The sequence below is a fragment of the Podarcis gaigeae genome, assembly GCF_964106915.1.
Source record: "Podarcis gaigeae genome assembly, chromosome: 4".
Classification (NCBI taxonomy): Eukaryota; Metazoa; Chordata; class Lepidosauria; order Squamata; family Lacertidae; genus Podarcis; species Podarcis gaigeae.
In genome coordinates, this window is record NC_139677.1 from 71052626 (window position 1) to 71068173 (window position 15548).

The 15548-nt window shown below is 41.3% G+C and overlaps 1 protein-coding gene across 16 annotated transcripts in view; it reads right to left on the minus strand.

Moving 5' to 3' along the window:
* The window catches only part of BBX (BBX high mobility group box domain containing), a 133682-nt gene that overhangs the window by 13549 nt on the left and 104585 nt on the right, over positions 1-15548 (minus strand). For all 16 annotated transcript variants that reach the window (XM_083736412.1, XM_083736407.1, XM_083736422.1 and 13 more), the window contains 4 exons: positions 7230-7289; positions 5099-5179; positions 1768-2686; positions 927-1065 (listed from right to left, as the gene is read on the minus strand). In XM_083736412.1, coding sequence (XP_083592538.1) covers positions 927-1065; positions 1768-2686; positions 5099-5179; positions 7230-7289 — 1199 coding nt within the window. The remainder of the gene's footprint in view (positions 1-926; positions 1066-1767; positions 2687-5098; positions 5180-7229; positions 7290-15548) is intronic.

The window sequence follows — 15548 nt, forward strand, 5'->3', positions numbered from 1 at the left end:
TCCAATGTGCGTGTGTGTTTTGTTTGTGTGTGTTTTTTTTGAGCAGGGTATCTGCATCCTTACACAGAATGAATAAAATCAGATCCAATTTTGGAGTATCTGGATTTGACTAGAGTTCATCACTCCTACAAAGGAATGACTCTTTAAAAGCAGATGTCAACAAAGAACGAGAGCTTATTCACTATTGGTGCTTTTGTTGAGTCCCCCCATTTGTGAACTGCTGTCACGATTGCTGTAATGACAATTTTGGTTGACCTACTTCTAGTCTACTGTACGCATCTGTACAGATACTGTTAATCATTTTACATATATCAATCGTCTATGTGCTGTATTTCTAGTATGGCTTAAGGCTAACATTGAAATAAAAATGGGTTTGAATAGGTGATTCAACTCTGGAGAGTTCAAGCCTTCTAACTGAGACACAGCCAACGGAATGAGGTTGGTAGGGGATACCTCATGTGCTGGGACTGTGGCTTTCAACTGCTAGGGAATGCAGCCCCAAATAGGTGGTAAACTCTGTCTAAGGCTAAATACCAGCACAAGACTGATAGTGAACAAGAACCATAGGGGAAAGTGGAAAATAACTTTGAATAGGTGATTTAATGTTGCATTCCTTTTGTTAGAAGACTACCGTATTTTTTGCACCACAACACTCACTTTTTTCCTCCTAAAAAGTAAGAGGAAATGTCTGTGCGTGTTATGGAGGGAATGCCTACGGGTGGCACGCCTACGGATTTTCCTCCTCTAAAAACTATGTGCGTGTTATGGTCGGCTGTGTGTTATAGAGCGAAAAATACGGTATCTTTTACTAAAGTGACATAAAGCACAGTCAACCTATGAAAATGAGGCAATTTCTACTTGCTTTAAAACAAGCTTGAAAAAGTTTGCATACTCAAAACGGCACACTTGCACACTATAGCACTTACCCCACAACTATTTCTTCCTTTGGCTTAGGTTTTTTAAGCTTTTTGTTCCCACTTGCCCCACCAGGAGAAAATGCCCAGCTTTCTTCATTCCAGCATCCTTCATGATCAGAGCTGCCGCCTTTTCCTGAGCTTCGTTTCCCTAGGAAAGACATTAAGAGACATAGAACCTGTTATAGAATCATGGGACATTAAGACAGAAGGAAGCTGGGCAGACAGGCAGGCAGATGGGCACCTACACTGGTACCTGCAAAACTCATGCAACTTAAATTATTATTGAATGTTGCAACTCCCAAGCAGCTCCTCATATATTTGTGAAAGTAGTGTGATTAAATTAATTATCCTGAATCTCAAAGTACCTTTACCTTGTTAAGGCTGAGTCTGTCAAGGAAAAACATCAGATTTAAGCAACCAAATTAATCCATCACTTTTAAAAATGATTTTTAAATCAATTCCTATTTTCAACAAAAGCGCCCAAGGCGATGGACGTGACTCCTATTTTGTACAGTAGGCTACATTCCAGCTATGTGAATATCAGTTTTTTTCAGCCATCATGCACAAACAAGCATCCCATCCTGGCAAGCAAGAGGCATTATCATAGTTTCAGCCATGCAAAGGCACCCCGGGATGGTTTGGAGCATGGCTACTGAGGGGGTGTGGCCTGAGAGCTTGGCAGCAGGGCTGCATTTGGCCTCTGGGCTTGAGGTTCCCTACCCTCGCTCTAGGCTTTTGCCACTGTTCTTTCTCGTGCTGTTGGAAGAAACTCCAGATCAAGATGCTAACACAGCAGCAGTCACTGCCTGTATCAGACATGCCAAACATAGGCAGGTTAAAAGCCACGTACCTCTGTCAACGTTGGCACGCAGGGATGTCAGCATCCCTTCTGACACCAGAGTTTTGTACAGAGCACCCTTACAAGCTCTCTCAGATTTCCTCGAGCCACATGTCTCTGTCTTTTTGTTACAGTCACTGTCCTCGGTTTTGACCTGCTCTGGTAAGCTTTGTGGCATCATCTCTTCCGTTGGGGTGAGCGGTTCCGATTTGATGATTTCGGGTACCTCGCATGGCAGTTCCTTGTTGTCGGCAACGTCAAAAAAATCAGGAGGCTTTGATTCTTTGGTGGTCTCTACACATTTTTCCTTTAGAGCTCTTTTCTCTTTCGACTTCACTTTTTTCTTTGGTAACTTTGTTTCCAAGATGTTCCCCTTCGCCGTTGAGGAAGGACGGGCTTTCTTACGGGGCACTTCTGTGAGTCTCTCTGCCCCCCAGTCCCCTTTTGCAACCGCTTCAATAGTATAAATGACGCTTTCAATGTCTGACTCAGAAGACTGCCTCTTTTTGCAAGCCTTCTTAGGGGTACATTTTTCAAGTGCTTGCTGGTCCGGCTTATTTTTCTTCTTCTTTTTCTTCTTTAGCTTTTCCGGCTTGCTTAATCCTAAGGTGCTGATGTCAGCCATTGTCAGTTCTTGGGAATGGCATACAGAATCCTTTGCAATTGTGCTGTCAGGTCCAACTAATGTCATGCTGTCCAAAGAAGGATCTGCAATGTGACTGCATCTTGTCACCTCCTCAGACGTTCCAATCTTTGTCTTCTCATGCTCTTGGCCCTTCACCTTATGAGATTTTTCGATTTTTACTTTCACCCTCTCTGGTTCTTCAACTTTGATCTCCTCTGGTGCTTCCAAGGCTTTGATAATTCTGGATGCTTCTAGCTTTCCCTTCCCTGGTTCCCTCACTTTTACTTCCTCTGAGGCAAGGCACATCTAAAACAAGGGTAAAACATTAATTTCACTTTTCTAGTGCAAAGCTGGGTAAGAGCTTTGTGACTTGTTCTAGAAAAACCACCCTTGTTCTTGGCAGTTCAACATTACACAGCCTATATACTCGCAGGAGGATTACCAGACAACGGGGAGCACATCCTAATAGCACAATGTGATAACCCTCACAATTACTGAGCTCTATGGAAGACCAGGGTTTGAATCTCCACTCAGCCATAAAACTCAATGGGTGACCTTGGACCAGTCACTGCCTCTCAGCCTAACCTACTTCACAGGATTGCTGTGAGGATAAAATGGGGAGGGAAGCACCACCATAAGCTCTTTGGAAGAAAATGTGGTGTATAAACGTATTAAATAAATAAACATTGTCCAGCATTCGTGGGTCCTATAATTAGCATTTACACTCCTCTGTGAACAGATGCAGACTGCCTCCCACCAGCAGGCTCCTGGGTCTCCTTGAACTGGCACCTCTTAGCCCAATATTAGTTGAAGCCTCTGCCTGATTTGCAGTGGCCTTGGGATCAGGAGGAGATCCAGGAATCCTGAAATTTGCTTTTGGACCTGCAGGTGGAGGGACATCCCCTGGAATGAAGGGAATGAGGAGGTTTCTTATGTGTTTTATGTGGGGACGGGAAGCTCTTCTCTGGACTGTTTCCCTTCCTCCAACTCAGAAACAGAAGAGGATAAGAGGAAATTCCCCTCACTAGAGTTCAAGAGGGACCTGGGAAGTCCTTGATCTTGGATCCTCATAAATAGAGCCTGAGAGGGCTGAATGAGTCAGGCACTAAATGTTTTGGTTTCCTAAAGGTAAAGGTAAAGGGACCCCTCACCATTAGGTCCAGTCGTGACCGACTCTGGGGTTGCAGTGCTCATCTCGCTTTACTGGCCGAGGGAGCCGGTGTTTGTCTGCAGACAGCTTCCGGGTCATGTGGCCAGCATGACTAAGCCGCTTCTGGTGAACCAGAGCTGCACATGGAAACGCCGTTTACCTTCCCACTGGAGCGGTACCCATTTATCTACGTGCACTTTGTGCTTTCGAACTGCTAGGTTAGCAGGAGCTGGGACCAAACAACGGGAGCTCACCCCGTCGCAGGGATTCGAACCGCCGACCTTCTGATCGGCAAGTCCTAGGCTCTGTGGTTTAACCCACAGCACCACCCGCAGCCCCTAGTGGCATATAAAAGTAATGTTAAACTATACTATTGTCTATTAAGCCAGCCACCTGAGGCTGCAGGGGAAAAACTGGCTCCAGCCAGTTCCACTCCCATGGCCAGAAGAGAGGCAGTGGTGGTGGGAAGCGGGACTGCCTGCAGCTGTGCCTGCATTCTCGTAAGGAGCAATATCTGTGAAGCACAATAAAGCGAAGCACTTTAAAACAAGGTGTCCCTGTACAAAGTTAAATGTGCTCAACCCACCAACTGTAGTGGGCTGGAGCACCCTTATGTTCATATTAAACTGTGGCAAATATCTTCTTAAAGATGTTAAAAGAAATACTTGAGAAAAGTGGCACTGTCGTTTGTTAGTTTTTAACCTGATGGTGTCATCCTGAATTTGAAAGCAGTGGTGCTATGTAAGCCACGCTCATCATGATCAAGTGAAAAAAGACTGTACATGTAAGAAGATTTTACAAAGAGTGCCTTTGCTTTCAGCTGCTTTCAGTTCAATATAAAACCCAAGTGTAATTCAGATTTGCCTTGTCTAACCAAAGAAGAGAAAACAGCCACCTCTACATGTATTCATTTATCATTATTTAAATAGAAGCAAAATCTGTGATTAGAATATGGTTAAAACATGTACAGTAGAGAGGATTTTACACTGCATGGACCTACTCAGGACACAGTGATCCCACTCATTGAAAATAAAGCCTGTTCTTCAAAATATCCTAATATTTTAGTTCTCTTTCTTGGTCTCCCTAGGGAATGATGGAATGGTGGGAACTGGCTTTTATAGAGACTACTAACTTGGTACATGCAGGTTGTGGTTGCATGAGAGTCATGGGCTCCTCTACTGGACAATGCATGTTGCATCACTGGGAGAAGCAGCACAACTCTCTCACCATGCAATTTTCATTTTGTGAACTTTTCCACGGAAGATATAAAGCATTCTTTAAAACCAAGAACAAAAGAATTAAGAGGAGTATTTCACATATTGGCTGTTGCCTACTACCCAGTGCACTACTGCACCTTGAAGCTAGCAGTTCTTAACTTGCCGCCTTGGCTCTACGGAGACTGTGTGCCTAATGGTTAGACAAGGTAAATCTTGTTCCTTGGAACCAACGTGGTAATTTACGGTTCTATAAACAACAATGCTAATTATGACTGTACTACTGCTCCGCTTCCCAGACCTTGGCAACCAGCATCATTCAGTAGTAATTAAGCCACAGGATTTTAATACTACCTCTGCCAACTGAAACAATGCCGATGTCCCACACTGCTTTGTTAATTCAGGAGGACCTGAATGGGATGTACTTGATGAAATCTAAAGTAGAAACAAAGAAAGCAAGGGGTGGGGGAAGATAATATCACAATGTCACTGATAAAAGTTGTGCCTCCAAGTGCAATGCAAAACGTCAAAGGAAATTTCAAATTCCACAATTACACTTGGAAGAGCTGGGGATCCAAACAGAGAAGAATTATATAAAGAAATATTATGTTAATACTAGAAAGTAATCAAGTAATGCTTTCAAGTATGGCATTCAGTTCCTGCGGTAAACATTAATGAATTAGGCCATCACTAAGGAGACTGTAAAACTACAGGACAAGTGTTTCCTTTAGTGTAAACAGATATATCTTCATTGACTGTCTATGTTCAACTCACTAGAGCTGTATCAATTTACACAGTTGTAAATCAGGCCATCTTTACCTTTGTATGGTAGTTTGGATTCTCCCATTTTACTTGAAAGGCTGGTGGCGAAATGATCTAATTTACAAATGTGATTTGTATCTTGGCTAGGTATCTTGGCAAAAAGTAATAACTGTTTTGCTGTGCAAGAATATATACCCTTGTGCAACACATTGGTTACCTGGAGTCATGCTTTTGCAGCTAATCTACTCTGAATGAACACATATAGGATCATGAGAGCAAGCACTGCCACCTATCTAAACACGTGAACGCCATGCAAACATTCAACTGAATGCATGTAGATTCTCCATGCATGTTCTGTCACTCTGGATATGTCATGAGAATACAAGCATTGTATCTGGATATTAAGTTACACCAATGAAGCACATGTACCATACAAATATATGTGTCTCTGAAATGATTTGGTCAAGGTTCCTAGCTACCTGTACTCACATCTGCGTAAACACATTTCTGTATGCTACAATATATGCAACCACTCCAAAGAGTTTTTGTTCTACAGGAAATCAGAGAATAATTTATGAAGGTTTATAAAACATAGAAGTCTCACATTCCTCCTATATATAATGCCTGAATGCAGACCAAAAGAGTCAACAAAATTTGAGCATTAATTTGGCAGTAAGCATCAGTCCAAGAACCCTGATCATGGCTTCTCCAGTACAAAGTTTGTATGTGTAGTAATTTAAAAGGGGTAATAGTGGTCAAGGCAGCATAGTTTTTCCTTTGCTTGCTGTTTTTCTGCTGCATCAATTTTGCCTAGTTGAAATAGCAAACACACCTCTGGATAGTTTAGTTCAACCCTGACCAGTCTGGTGCTCTGTTGGGCAACAATGCCCACCCAAGAAAGCCCTGGTGGGAGTTGTAGTCCAAGACACCTGGTGAGCACCCGGCTAGCAAAAACTGGCCTAGGTGTTGGGGAAAGTAGCAGGTGGGAAGATGTTAAACACCCCCATTCACTTCTCAGCTTCCACGGCTCCCAGACCCATCTTTATAACCAAACAGATAGTTGGCTCTTTAATGGTTCATTTAGTATAAGGTGAACAAATACTGCAGTCAACTTCAACATGGGAAACAAACTTTCCAGACTGCCTGCCACATTAAAGTAGTGTAGCAATGATATTTTCCCTTTCTGGTTTCTAGGAAACTGAAAGACAGGCTACAGAAAATTCTACATTTTGCTGGAACCTATGGGCCACAGAGCCACTTCGCATGTTGCAGAAAAACCAGCTCCCTGAATTACAACAAAATGTCAATCAAATCTTTTCTGTCCCATTCAAGGGGAGATGTAAGTGTAGCAAGAAGCAGGAAATGCTCAGGTGGCAGTTTCTGTACAGCTATCCCCTTTCAAACTTACAGAAAATATGAGACTGACAAGCTGTGAAAATGTGGAGACCTAGCTTTATCTGTCATATGGGAAAGCACATCTCAGGCACATTTAATTCTTTTCAAATTACACCTGTAATTTCATTTGTATATGAAAACATAAAAGCTATAAGAAATACATCTTTGCAGAAATCCCATGCTTATCTACACAGCTCCTTCTTCCAACACCTTTTGCTAAAAGATACTTCTGGTGTCAACCTTCTGCAGTCCGTATTAAATTCAAAATATTATTAATAAAAATATACCTTTTCTTTTCTTTTTACACGCATAAAAAAAGGTGCCTTACCTCAGCGAACTGGAAGAGTGCTGACTTCCTACAGTGCTTTATAGGTTCAGGACTCGCCAACTGTGAAGAAAGGGATATAATTTTTTAAAAACAAAATGCAGAGAAAGTCTCTTTCAACAATGGGTGAGGCAGACAGGCAAGCAGACAGCTGCCCTTTGTGACATTTTAGTTTGTCAATATCAACACAATAAGCTGTAGCGTTGTTGATGTGGATTCTGAAATTCCACAGGATACAAAGGCATCTCTGCACATCATTCTGCTATTTTAACTAGTCTCATGGTTGAGCACGAGAAGAAAGGACACCTTTCCTATTAGCCACATCATTTGTTTTCACTGGAAAACAACACAGCCACTGGGTAAGCAAAGGGGTGATAAACATATGGAGATGACAGTGAAGAGTGTCATACTGTATAATGGAGTATGCATGACTGACAGGGGACTTTTATTCCTGGGCTAAAGGTTGTCCATTATGAATGACACATGCACTTGATGGTATCATTCCTTTCACAAAGACTTAACATTATTCTCTCCTACGGTGAAAGGGATAAAGAGAAAGGAAACATATGAAGAACACCCAGGCTGAACAAAAACGCTGTCTGGGACGACTGCCAAGAATCCTCAGGCATTCTGGGTCCCAGGGCAACATAAGACTGTTGTGCTGCTGGATTTTTTGCATGTTTACAGCCACTGTACAATTTTTACTGCAACAGATTGCTTTCCGCGTGCAAAGTACAGCAATACTTTTCTCAGTGGGAAATTTGAAAGTGGGGGGGGGGGTGTAAAAGGAAGGGGAAAAGGGTAATTTTGGCATACAAAATGTGCCAAAGATGTCCAGAGGGAATGATAGCTTTGCGCTAATAAAAGACACATGGGTTCCAGTAGCTGAAGTAAGGATTTTGTGCGCTCCTCTCTTGAATAATCTAAAAGCAAGTACTCTGCCATGTTCAGGATGAAAACCACAGCCTCTTCTCTCGCAAAGAAAGATGTGAGTCACTCTGCAAAGTACTGCTTGGGCTGACCCGGGGGAATAGCTCTGCTGAACAAGTTCAAGATCTTTTCTATCAATGAAGTGTCCTCAGAGCTCTCTCCAAACACTCTAATCTGAGGGAAATGAGTGTAGTTCTACCTCCAAAGATAATTCATTTGGCACAAAAAGGATTCTCTTACATTTCCATATGGCTCTGGACTGCTTTATAGCAGAGAATGGCCTCTAAAGTCAACATTATAAGAGCTTATATTGTAAAATATATAACCCTCTAATTTTCAGCAACTAATACACGGCTGATTGTTTCCTAGCTTTTCATGCTTCCAGACTTCTATGAAAACTCAGTGTAGATAGACTTGCTGTTCTACATTCTCTCACTGATTAAGATATGCGTGCTTTAAAATGGTGAATACTCTAGGCCAGGGTTCCTAAACATTTTTGCCATGGCCCGGATGAAAATTGCTGAGGGTCTTGGCAGACCCTCTATCTGGTTGTTGTTGTTTTTTTGGGGGGGTGTCTGTTATAGCAATTGTAATGCACTGTGCTAGATGCTGCATTATTTTTTGATAACATATTTGTTTCTTTTCTTGTGTGTTGTATTTTGTTGTTTTTCAGTTAGAATTCCATAAAGTTTGGGTTGCAATGCAATAGAATACAATGGGATAAGTTGGAGCAGCTGATGAAAATACAATTAAAAATAAATATGAGCATTTAATGTGATGGATGTGCCAATTTTCAACCACAAATCCACAGACACACCATGTGCCACATGGATGAAGCCCATAGACCACCATTTGGGAAACCCTGCTCTAGGCTAGAGGTTTTCACTATGTGTTGCCAGGGCTTCATTGAAAGCTTATAGGGATTTTATGATCCATTAGACAAGCTTCCTTGAAAGAAAGCTTGTCCTATTATTATTGACACTGAGGTCCAGCTCCGAGGGCCTTCTCATGGTTCCCTCACTGCGAGAAGTGAGGTTACAGGGAACCAGGCAAAGGGCCTTCTTGGTAGTGGCGCCTGCCCTGTGGAACGCCTTCCCATCAAGGAAATTAACAAAGGAAATTAACAACTACCTGACTTTTAGAAGACATCTGAAGGCAGCCCTGTTTAGGGAAGTTTTTAATGTGTGATGTTTTATCGTGTTTTTATTATTCTGTTGGGAGCCACCCAGAGTGGCAGGGGAAACCCAGCCAGATGGGCGGAGTATAAATATAATTATAAATATTAAAATATTAATAAATAAATAAATAAATAAATAAATAAATATGATGATTGACAGGAATCCTCTCAAAGTGCTCTCCCTTGCTGCAAAGTCTCCTTGGTATACTGGAGACCAAAGGACAATGGAGAAGAAAGGAAGACAGCTAGAATGCAAGTGGTAGAAAACTCACTCTAAGTCTGACCAAACATATGTAAAAGCTCATTACCGAGCCTATCCTGTGGCAATGATAGGAGAGAACAATTATTTTCTGCCAGCATGGCGACTTCAGTAGAAGAGCAAGATGGCTGCCCCAGCTGGCATCTTCCCTCTTACTCTGCCTGTCTTCAGACACAATTATAGACCAGCAGCTGGACTGCTTATCTTCTTTCTGTTAATTTGTTCTTTTAGGTGCCTCCTCAGGATATTGCTTATTCAACCAGCACTTTTCTGAGCAACATTGTTGGATATTGTTCATGATAGTTTTGCAGATGGATTCGATGTAATTTTATCATTTTAACTTTGTATTTTGCATTTATTTTGGGGTTTTTTTTGTAATCGCCATCATTTTCTTTTTTAATGCTGGGCAATTGAGACATGCTTTATATAAATGAAAAAATCTTGAGGAGGCTCAAAAAGAACTTTTTTCTAGGGAGAATCACTACAGTGATTCTGTGAACCGCCCTGAGACCTCCAGCTTTAGGGCGGTATATAAATTCAAATTCAAATAATAATACAGTGAGATATAAGAACTTTGCTTTAGGCTATAAAGCAATTTTGAGAGTGCAATTTGTAACGCCACATTTTCAAGAGGTGAATTAAGTGTACTTCTCAATTAGATAATGAGACAAACAGAAAGTTTTCTGGCTATTGTCTTAATTTTAATCCTTTGAGGTTTGTTGAATATTTACAGATAAATTGTAAACAGATAAAAACACTGGCATGATTATTGTAATAACCTGCAGCTATGTAAGAGTATGTATATATATATATATATATATGCAGGTTTTGGTGTCCTCGGGTGTCTTCCCGTGTAAAAGTTGGGGTGTCTAGGCGACGTTTCGACGAGGTCTCACTCGTCATCTTCAGGCTGGTGCTTTCGGCTTCTTGTTACTGGAACAGAGCGGGATCTCAATGTTTGAGTTCCTATAAATACTGTAGAGGGGGTGTGGTGTCTAGCCTCCAATGTTCTGGGCAGAGAGGAAGTTCCCAGGCTAGTGTGCCTTTTCTTCTTTTGTTCCTTAATTACTTGAGAGATACCTTGAGTGATTTCTTGAGTGATATCCTGAGTACCACTTAGGTGGGTCATTAGGTGTGGATTGGTTGCTAAAGTCTTTGTGTCTTGACCTCTTGAACTTTGTGAAGAGTTTTCCTGAGAAGATGGCTGTATTGCACTTAGTTGTGCTTTGGCTTGGCTTCGTGTATAGGGGCGAGCTGTGGTTTTGTGGCTTGTGTCAGCCAGATCTGTGTAGGGATTGCAGGGGGGTGCAGCATCCGGAGGTGCCACCATGGATTGGCTACTGGATGGTGTCAGTAATTCATCTGTGGAGAGGGTCTGGGTTTGGGTCTGGTGTGGTTGATTGGTGTTGGCGTTCTGTGTGCCTCTGGATCTGGTGTCAGTTTTTGTGGGGAGGGCTAATTTCCAGATGTCTGGCAAGCGGGATGTGTCGTCACGCTTGTTCATGTTGTGAGGGTGTTTCTCTATCTCGATGGCTTCCATGATTATTCTCTTGTGGTGATGTTCCGTGTTAAAGAGCAATTTGGAATCTGCAAAATTAATTTCGTGTCCTGTTTCTTTCATGTGTTGGAAAAGACCACACCTAATGACCCACCTAAGTGGTACTCAGGATATCACTCAAGAAATCACTCAAGGTATCTCTCAAGTAATTAAGGAACAAAAGAAGAAAAGGCACACTAGCCTGGGAACTTCCTCTCTGCCCAGAACATTGGAGGCTAGACACCACACCCCCTCTACAGTATTTATAGGAACTCAAACATTGAGATCCCGCTCTGTTCCAGTAACAAGAAGCCGAAAGCACCAGCCTGAAGATGACGAGTGAGACCTCGTCGAAACGTCGCCTAGACACCCCAACTTTTACACGGGAAGACACCCGAGGACACCAAAACCTGCATATATATATATATATATATATATATATATATATGAAAAATAAACGAGTAAATTAAGTTAATTTGAATATGCAGAAGATATTAAAAATAAATTTAAGGAACCGCAGAAAGAGGGGAAAGGAAGTCAAGTTTTAAAATGTCAAAATGATTGTGAAATCAGTGAAATATATATACCTGAAAAGTATAAACTTTTTTTAAAAAATAATAATCCTATGGTGTCTGCAAAGAGCAGCCGTTGCTACACCAACTTCTAAAACTGGTTCAAGGCAGCTGGTACCTTAGAGCACAGCAATGTGTTATAAAGAGAGGCGAGCTTGCAGGAGAGAACCAACAGACTGTTGAATATGCTTTATCTTTCATGCTCTCACTGCTGTTCCTCCCCCAAAAATCAGGGGAAAGAAGAGGACATCTGAGCAAGGGAAAGCAACACCTGAGAGAGCAATGGCAGGGGAGCCCTGGCACTGATTTGCACATCACAGGCAACCATACTTAATGTTTAACAGGGATGCAACATGGAGCAGTGCACTCGTACAGGATGCTCAAAAGCTATAGCCTCACTCCTTCACCATTCCTGGCCATACTGGGAGTAACAAACCACACTCCTTTGCTTGTTGTGGCACGCAAAGAAAGTAGCTGGAGAAGTGTGCAGAGGCCGGAGAAAGAGCTGTGAGTGGAGGAGTGCTCCATTGCCCATCCTTCACCAAACTTGCTATAGGCTGGGACTGGGTGTGGAATTTGCTGAATGGGACAAAACTGTGGGCAGCCTCAGGAAGCTTTGTGCCTGCCTGCAAAAGCAAGTCTGGAGTGAGAGATTAGGGTAACATCAGCAGGTTTCAGATGTCCTCTTCTCTATGACATCTAGTGAGTAAGCTGTGTTTGTTTGCGCCATGATGGAGGCTGAGAAGTGAGTTGTTTTGGAAGGAGAATGAGCTGATACTAGTTTATGTTTATTAGCAGTTTGTATTATGCAACCTTTGCATACAAAACTGTCTGTATTTTTGTAAGATTTGTTAGCTGTCTTTTGTTGTTGCTTTCGTTTTCTGTACACTGCTTATATTTTTATATATTAAGTGGTATGGAAATGGTCTAAATAAACAATTAAAAATAAGTAACTCAATAAAATCCTGGGCTCGTGGTTTGTTTCCTTCTTTCTAATCAAACCATGAGTTGAGGCCAAGGTTTGTTTTCAACTCATTAGTAGATTGGATTAAAGAACCATATTCAGTTATTTCAGAAAGGTTTTGGGAACTTTATTACATAATTTACTTGGGGGAGATAAGAAATTTGGACCGAAGACTATTATTAATATTTTTTTGTTATTTAATTTATTAAAGATTTGTCATGTCCAAGTCTCCTTTAGAAAAATTAATACATAAAAGGAAATGTAGAGGTGGGATTTCATGCATGGAAGAACAATAATTTATTCAGGATTAATGATTTTAGAAAAGCAGGATGGATGGTTTCATATTCAGAGGTTAGAAGAAAAATGCAGGGCAAAAACCCCTAATTGGTTTGAATATTGTCAGGTAAGATCATTAGTGCAAGAATATCAAAGGAAAACTGGGTTGAGGAGAGAACATACAGAATTTGGAAAAGAAAGTTGTGAAGATTAAAGAACATAGATTAGCAAAGATATATAAACTTTTGGTTAAACATGACACAGAACAGGGACAACTAAAATAATATATTGTGAAATGGGCACAAAATACTGGGGGCAGCGGGCGGAAACCTGATGTATGTATGTGAAAATCTTTTGAAAGTAGCTTTTAAATTCTCTTTATGTGCAGGAATTAAGAGATAATTGTAAAATAATGAGTAGATTGCAAATTAAGCCATAAAAGATAAGTAACATGAATAAAAATTATTTATCTTTATGTTGGAAGAATAAAAAGAAAGATTCTCCCCATATGTGATAGAGATATGTTTCCGCCCCCCCTTTAAAAAATGGGAAATGATTTTAAAACCCAAGTGGTAAATATTTTAAGATACAATGTTTCATTTTGCTCATTTTCTTTTAAATTATGTAAAACAGTAAGTTATCTCAGAATGTAGGGAACTTGTTTCTTATCTATTAGTTGTGGCTAGAACAGTCTATGTAAATACTGGAAATCACATAAAACACCAACAATTAAAGAATCGAGAGACAAAAAATGGTAGTATGCAACTATGGCTAAGAACACATTTTTTAGGATATCAAGAATGAGAAGCGAGACAAGGTAAGTTATTGGTATAGTGGCAAAAGTGTACTGATTACTGTAAAAGAAAACAGGTTTTTTCACCTAATTGTCATCATGGATTCACAAAGTATTGACTGTTTGGATATATGATATCCTTCTAGCTTTGTTTTTATTTATAATTGAAATGGGGAACGGCTTTATTTTAGTGTAGCTACCAATATGCTTTAAAATATTTTAAAAGGTATTTTATTACGTATAATCTGATGATTAAAATAAAAGGTGGTTGGGAAAGGTTGGTTTTTGTGGTGCGTTTGTGGGAAATAACCTCCCTAGTCTGGGTTTGTTGTGGGAAATATCCCCTTAGTCATGCTCCCAACATAGCCAGGAGTGGGGGAGGAGTGGAGCAAGGACTTTTGAGTAGCATGCACCACCATGTTGCTTGTTCATAGTAAACCAGAGTTAAACATTAACCATGGTTTAACATGAGATGTGAACACAGCCATAGAGAGGGCTAAGCACCTATCTATTCTGATTCTTACCCAGAAATGCTGCCTCATATGCCCACAATTGCATTACCCAGGCAAATGTGGGTCTGGGATGTTGTGCTTGCTGCAGTACTGCCCTTGGCCCAAATTAAGGCGGCTGCAATAAGTAACCATGTCATCTTGCATTGCACGGGTTTGGACTAGAGGACCCCAGGGTCCCTGTTCCTCATTCCCCTTCTCCATCACTTATATATACATGTTTCTGGAGCATCATGGGAACGGAGCACAAAGAAGAAGTGGCAATACTGGAATCACCCCCATCTTGTGCTCTGTGATTAACAGAGAGAAGCAATGCTTGAATGTTGAGTAGGGGCCTCAAATGAAGGGGTGGAACCCTGAGCACAGTTGGATGTGGGTGTCAGCAGAATGGTTTGTGGCAGTGCTGCTCTAGTGCCACATCTTGTGTAAGTTACATACACCCAGTGCTTTTCTCCTGGGGGTACGCAAACCCTTAAACATTTTTTGAATTTAAGTTTGGCCTCACTGAGCAGCAGCACTTCAATATGAGTAGGAAAATGAGAGTACTCCTAAACTTTTTTTTAAGAAAAAAAGCACTGCATATACCTAACACCAGGACTTGCAACACTGCACTAGCACCAAGCTTCATAGTAAGCCACCAAACTGTGTGCTACATATCTTCGCAGCCTACTAAATTCATGATCGTAACACAAAGAGGAGAAATGTGCATATAGCTGAAGCTTCCTTCGCTGCCTCTGCTGCAGCAGTTCCCAGCAATGGCGAGAGAAGTGCTCTGTAGCAGAATTCATAGGCATTGACAGAGGTTACTTTATTATTTCCTGGGATATTGCTATTCAGAAGCAAATTCATCCCAGAACTGATTTTTTATTTAAACTTAAGATATTTTAGTTTTGTGCCTTGAATAGCTACATTATATAGTCAAGCTAAGGGGGATGAAAATCACAGGCAGCGATCTCAGTATACCGTTCCTTTGGTTTAACAATGATGTAGGCTTGGCTAATGAGAGATACAGCTACAAGGCTGTACTGTACAGAAGCTCAAGTCTGTGCAAAGGATGAAGGACACCCTACAGGGAAGATTCCTTGCCAGCCCAAAGAACAGGGATGGGGAGCCACTTCTATGGTTAACTCTCCGTGGCCATTTTGACAGGTGGCCAGGGCTGCTCCCCTATCAATTGCTTGATGTCATATCCCAGGTGTTTCCAAAGCTGCTCCTGTCAATCATCACTCTGCAGCTGCAGACTGAACTATGGGAAAGGTTGCATAGTTTGCCCCAAACAGTTTTTTTGTGGGCCAAATCCAGAGG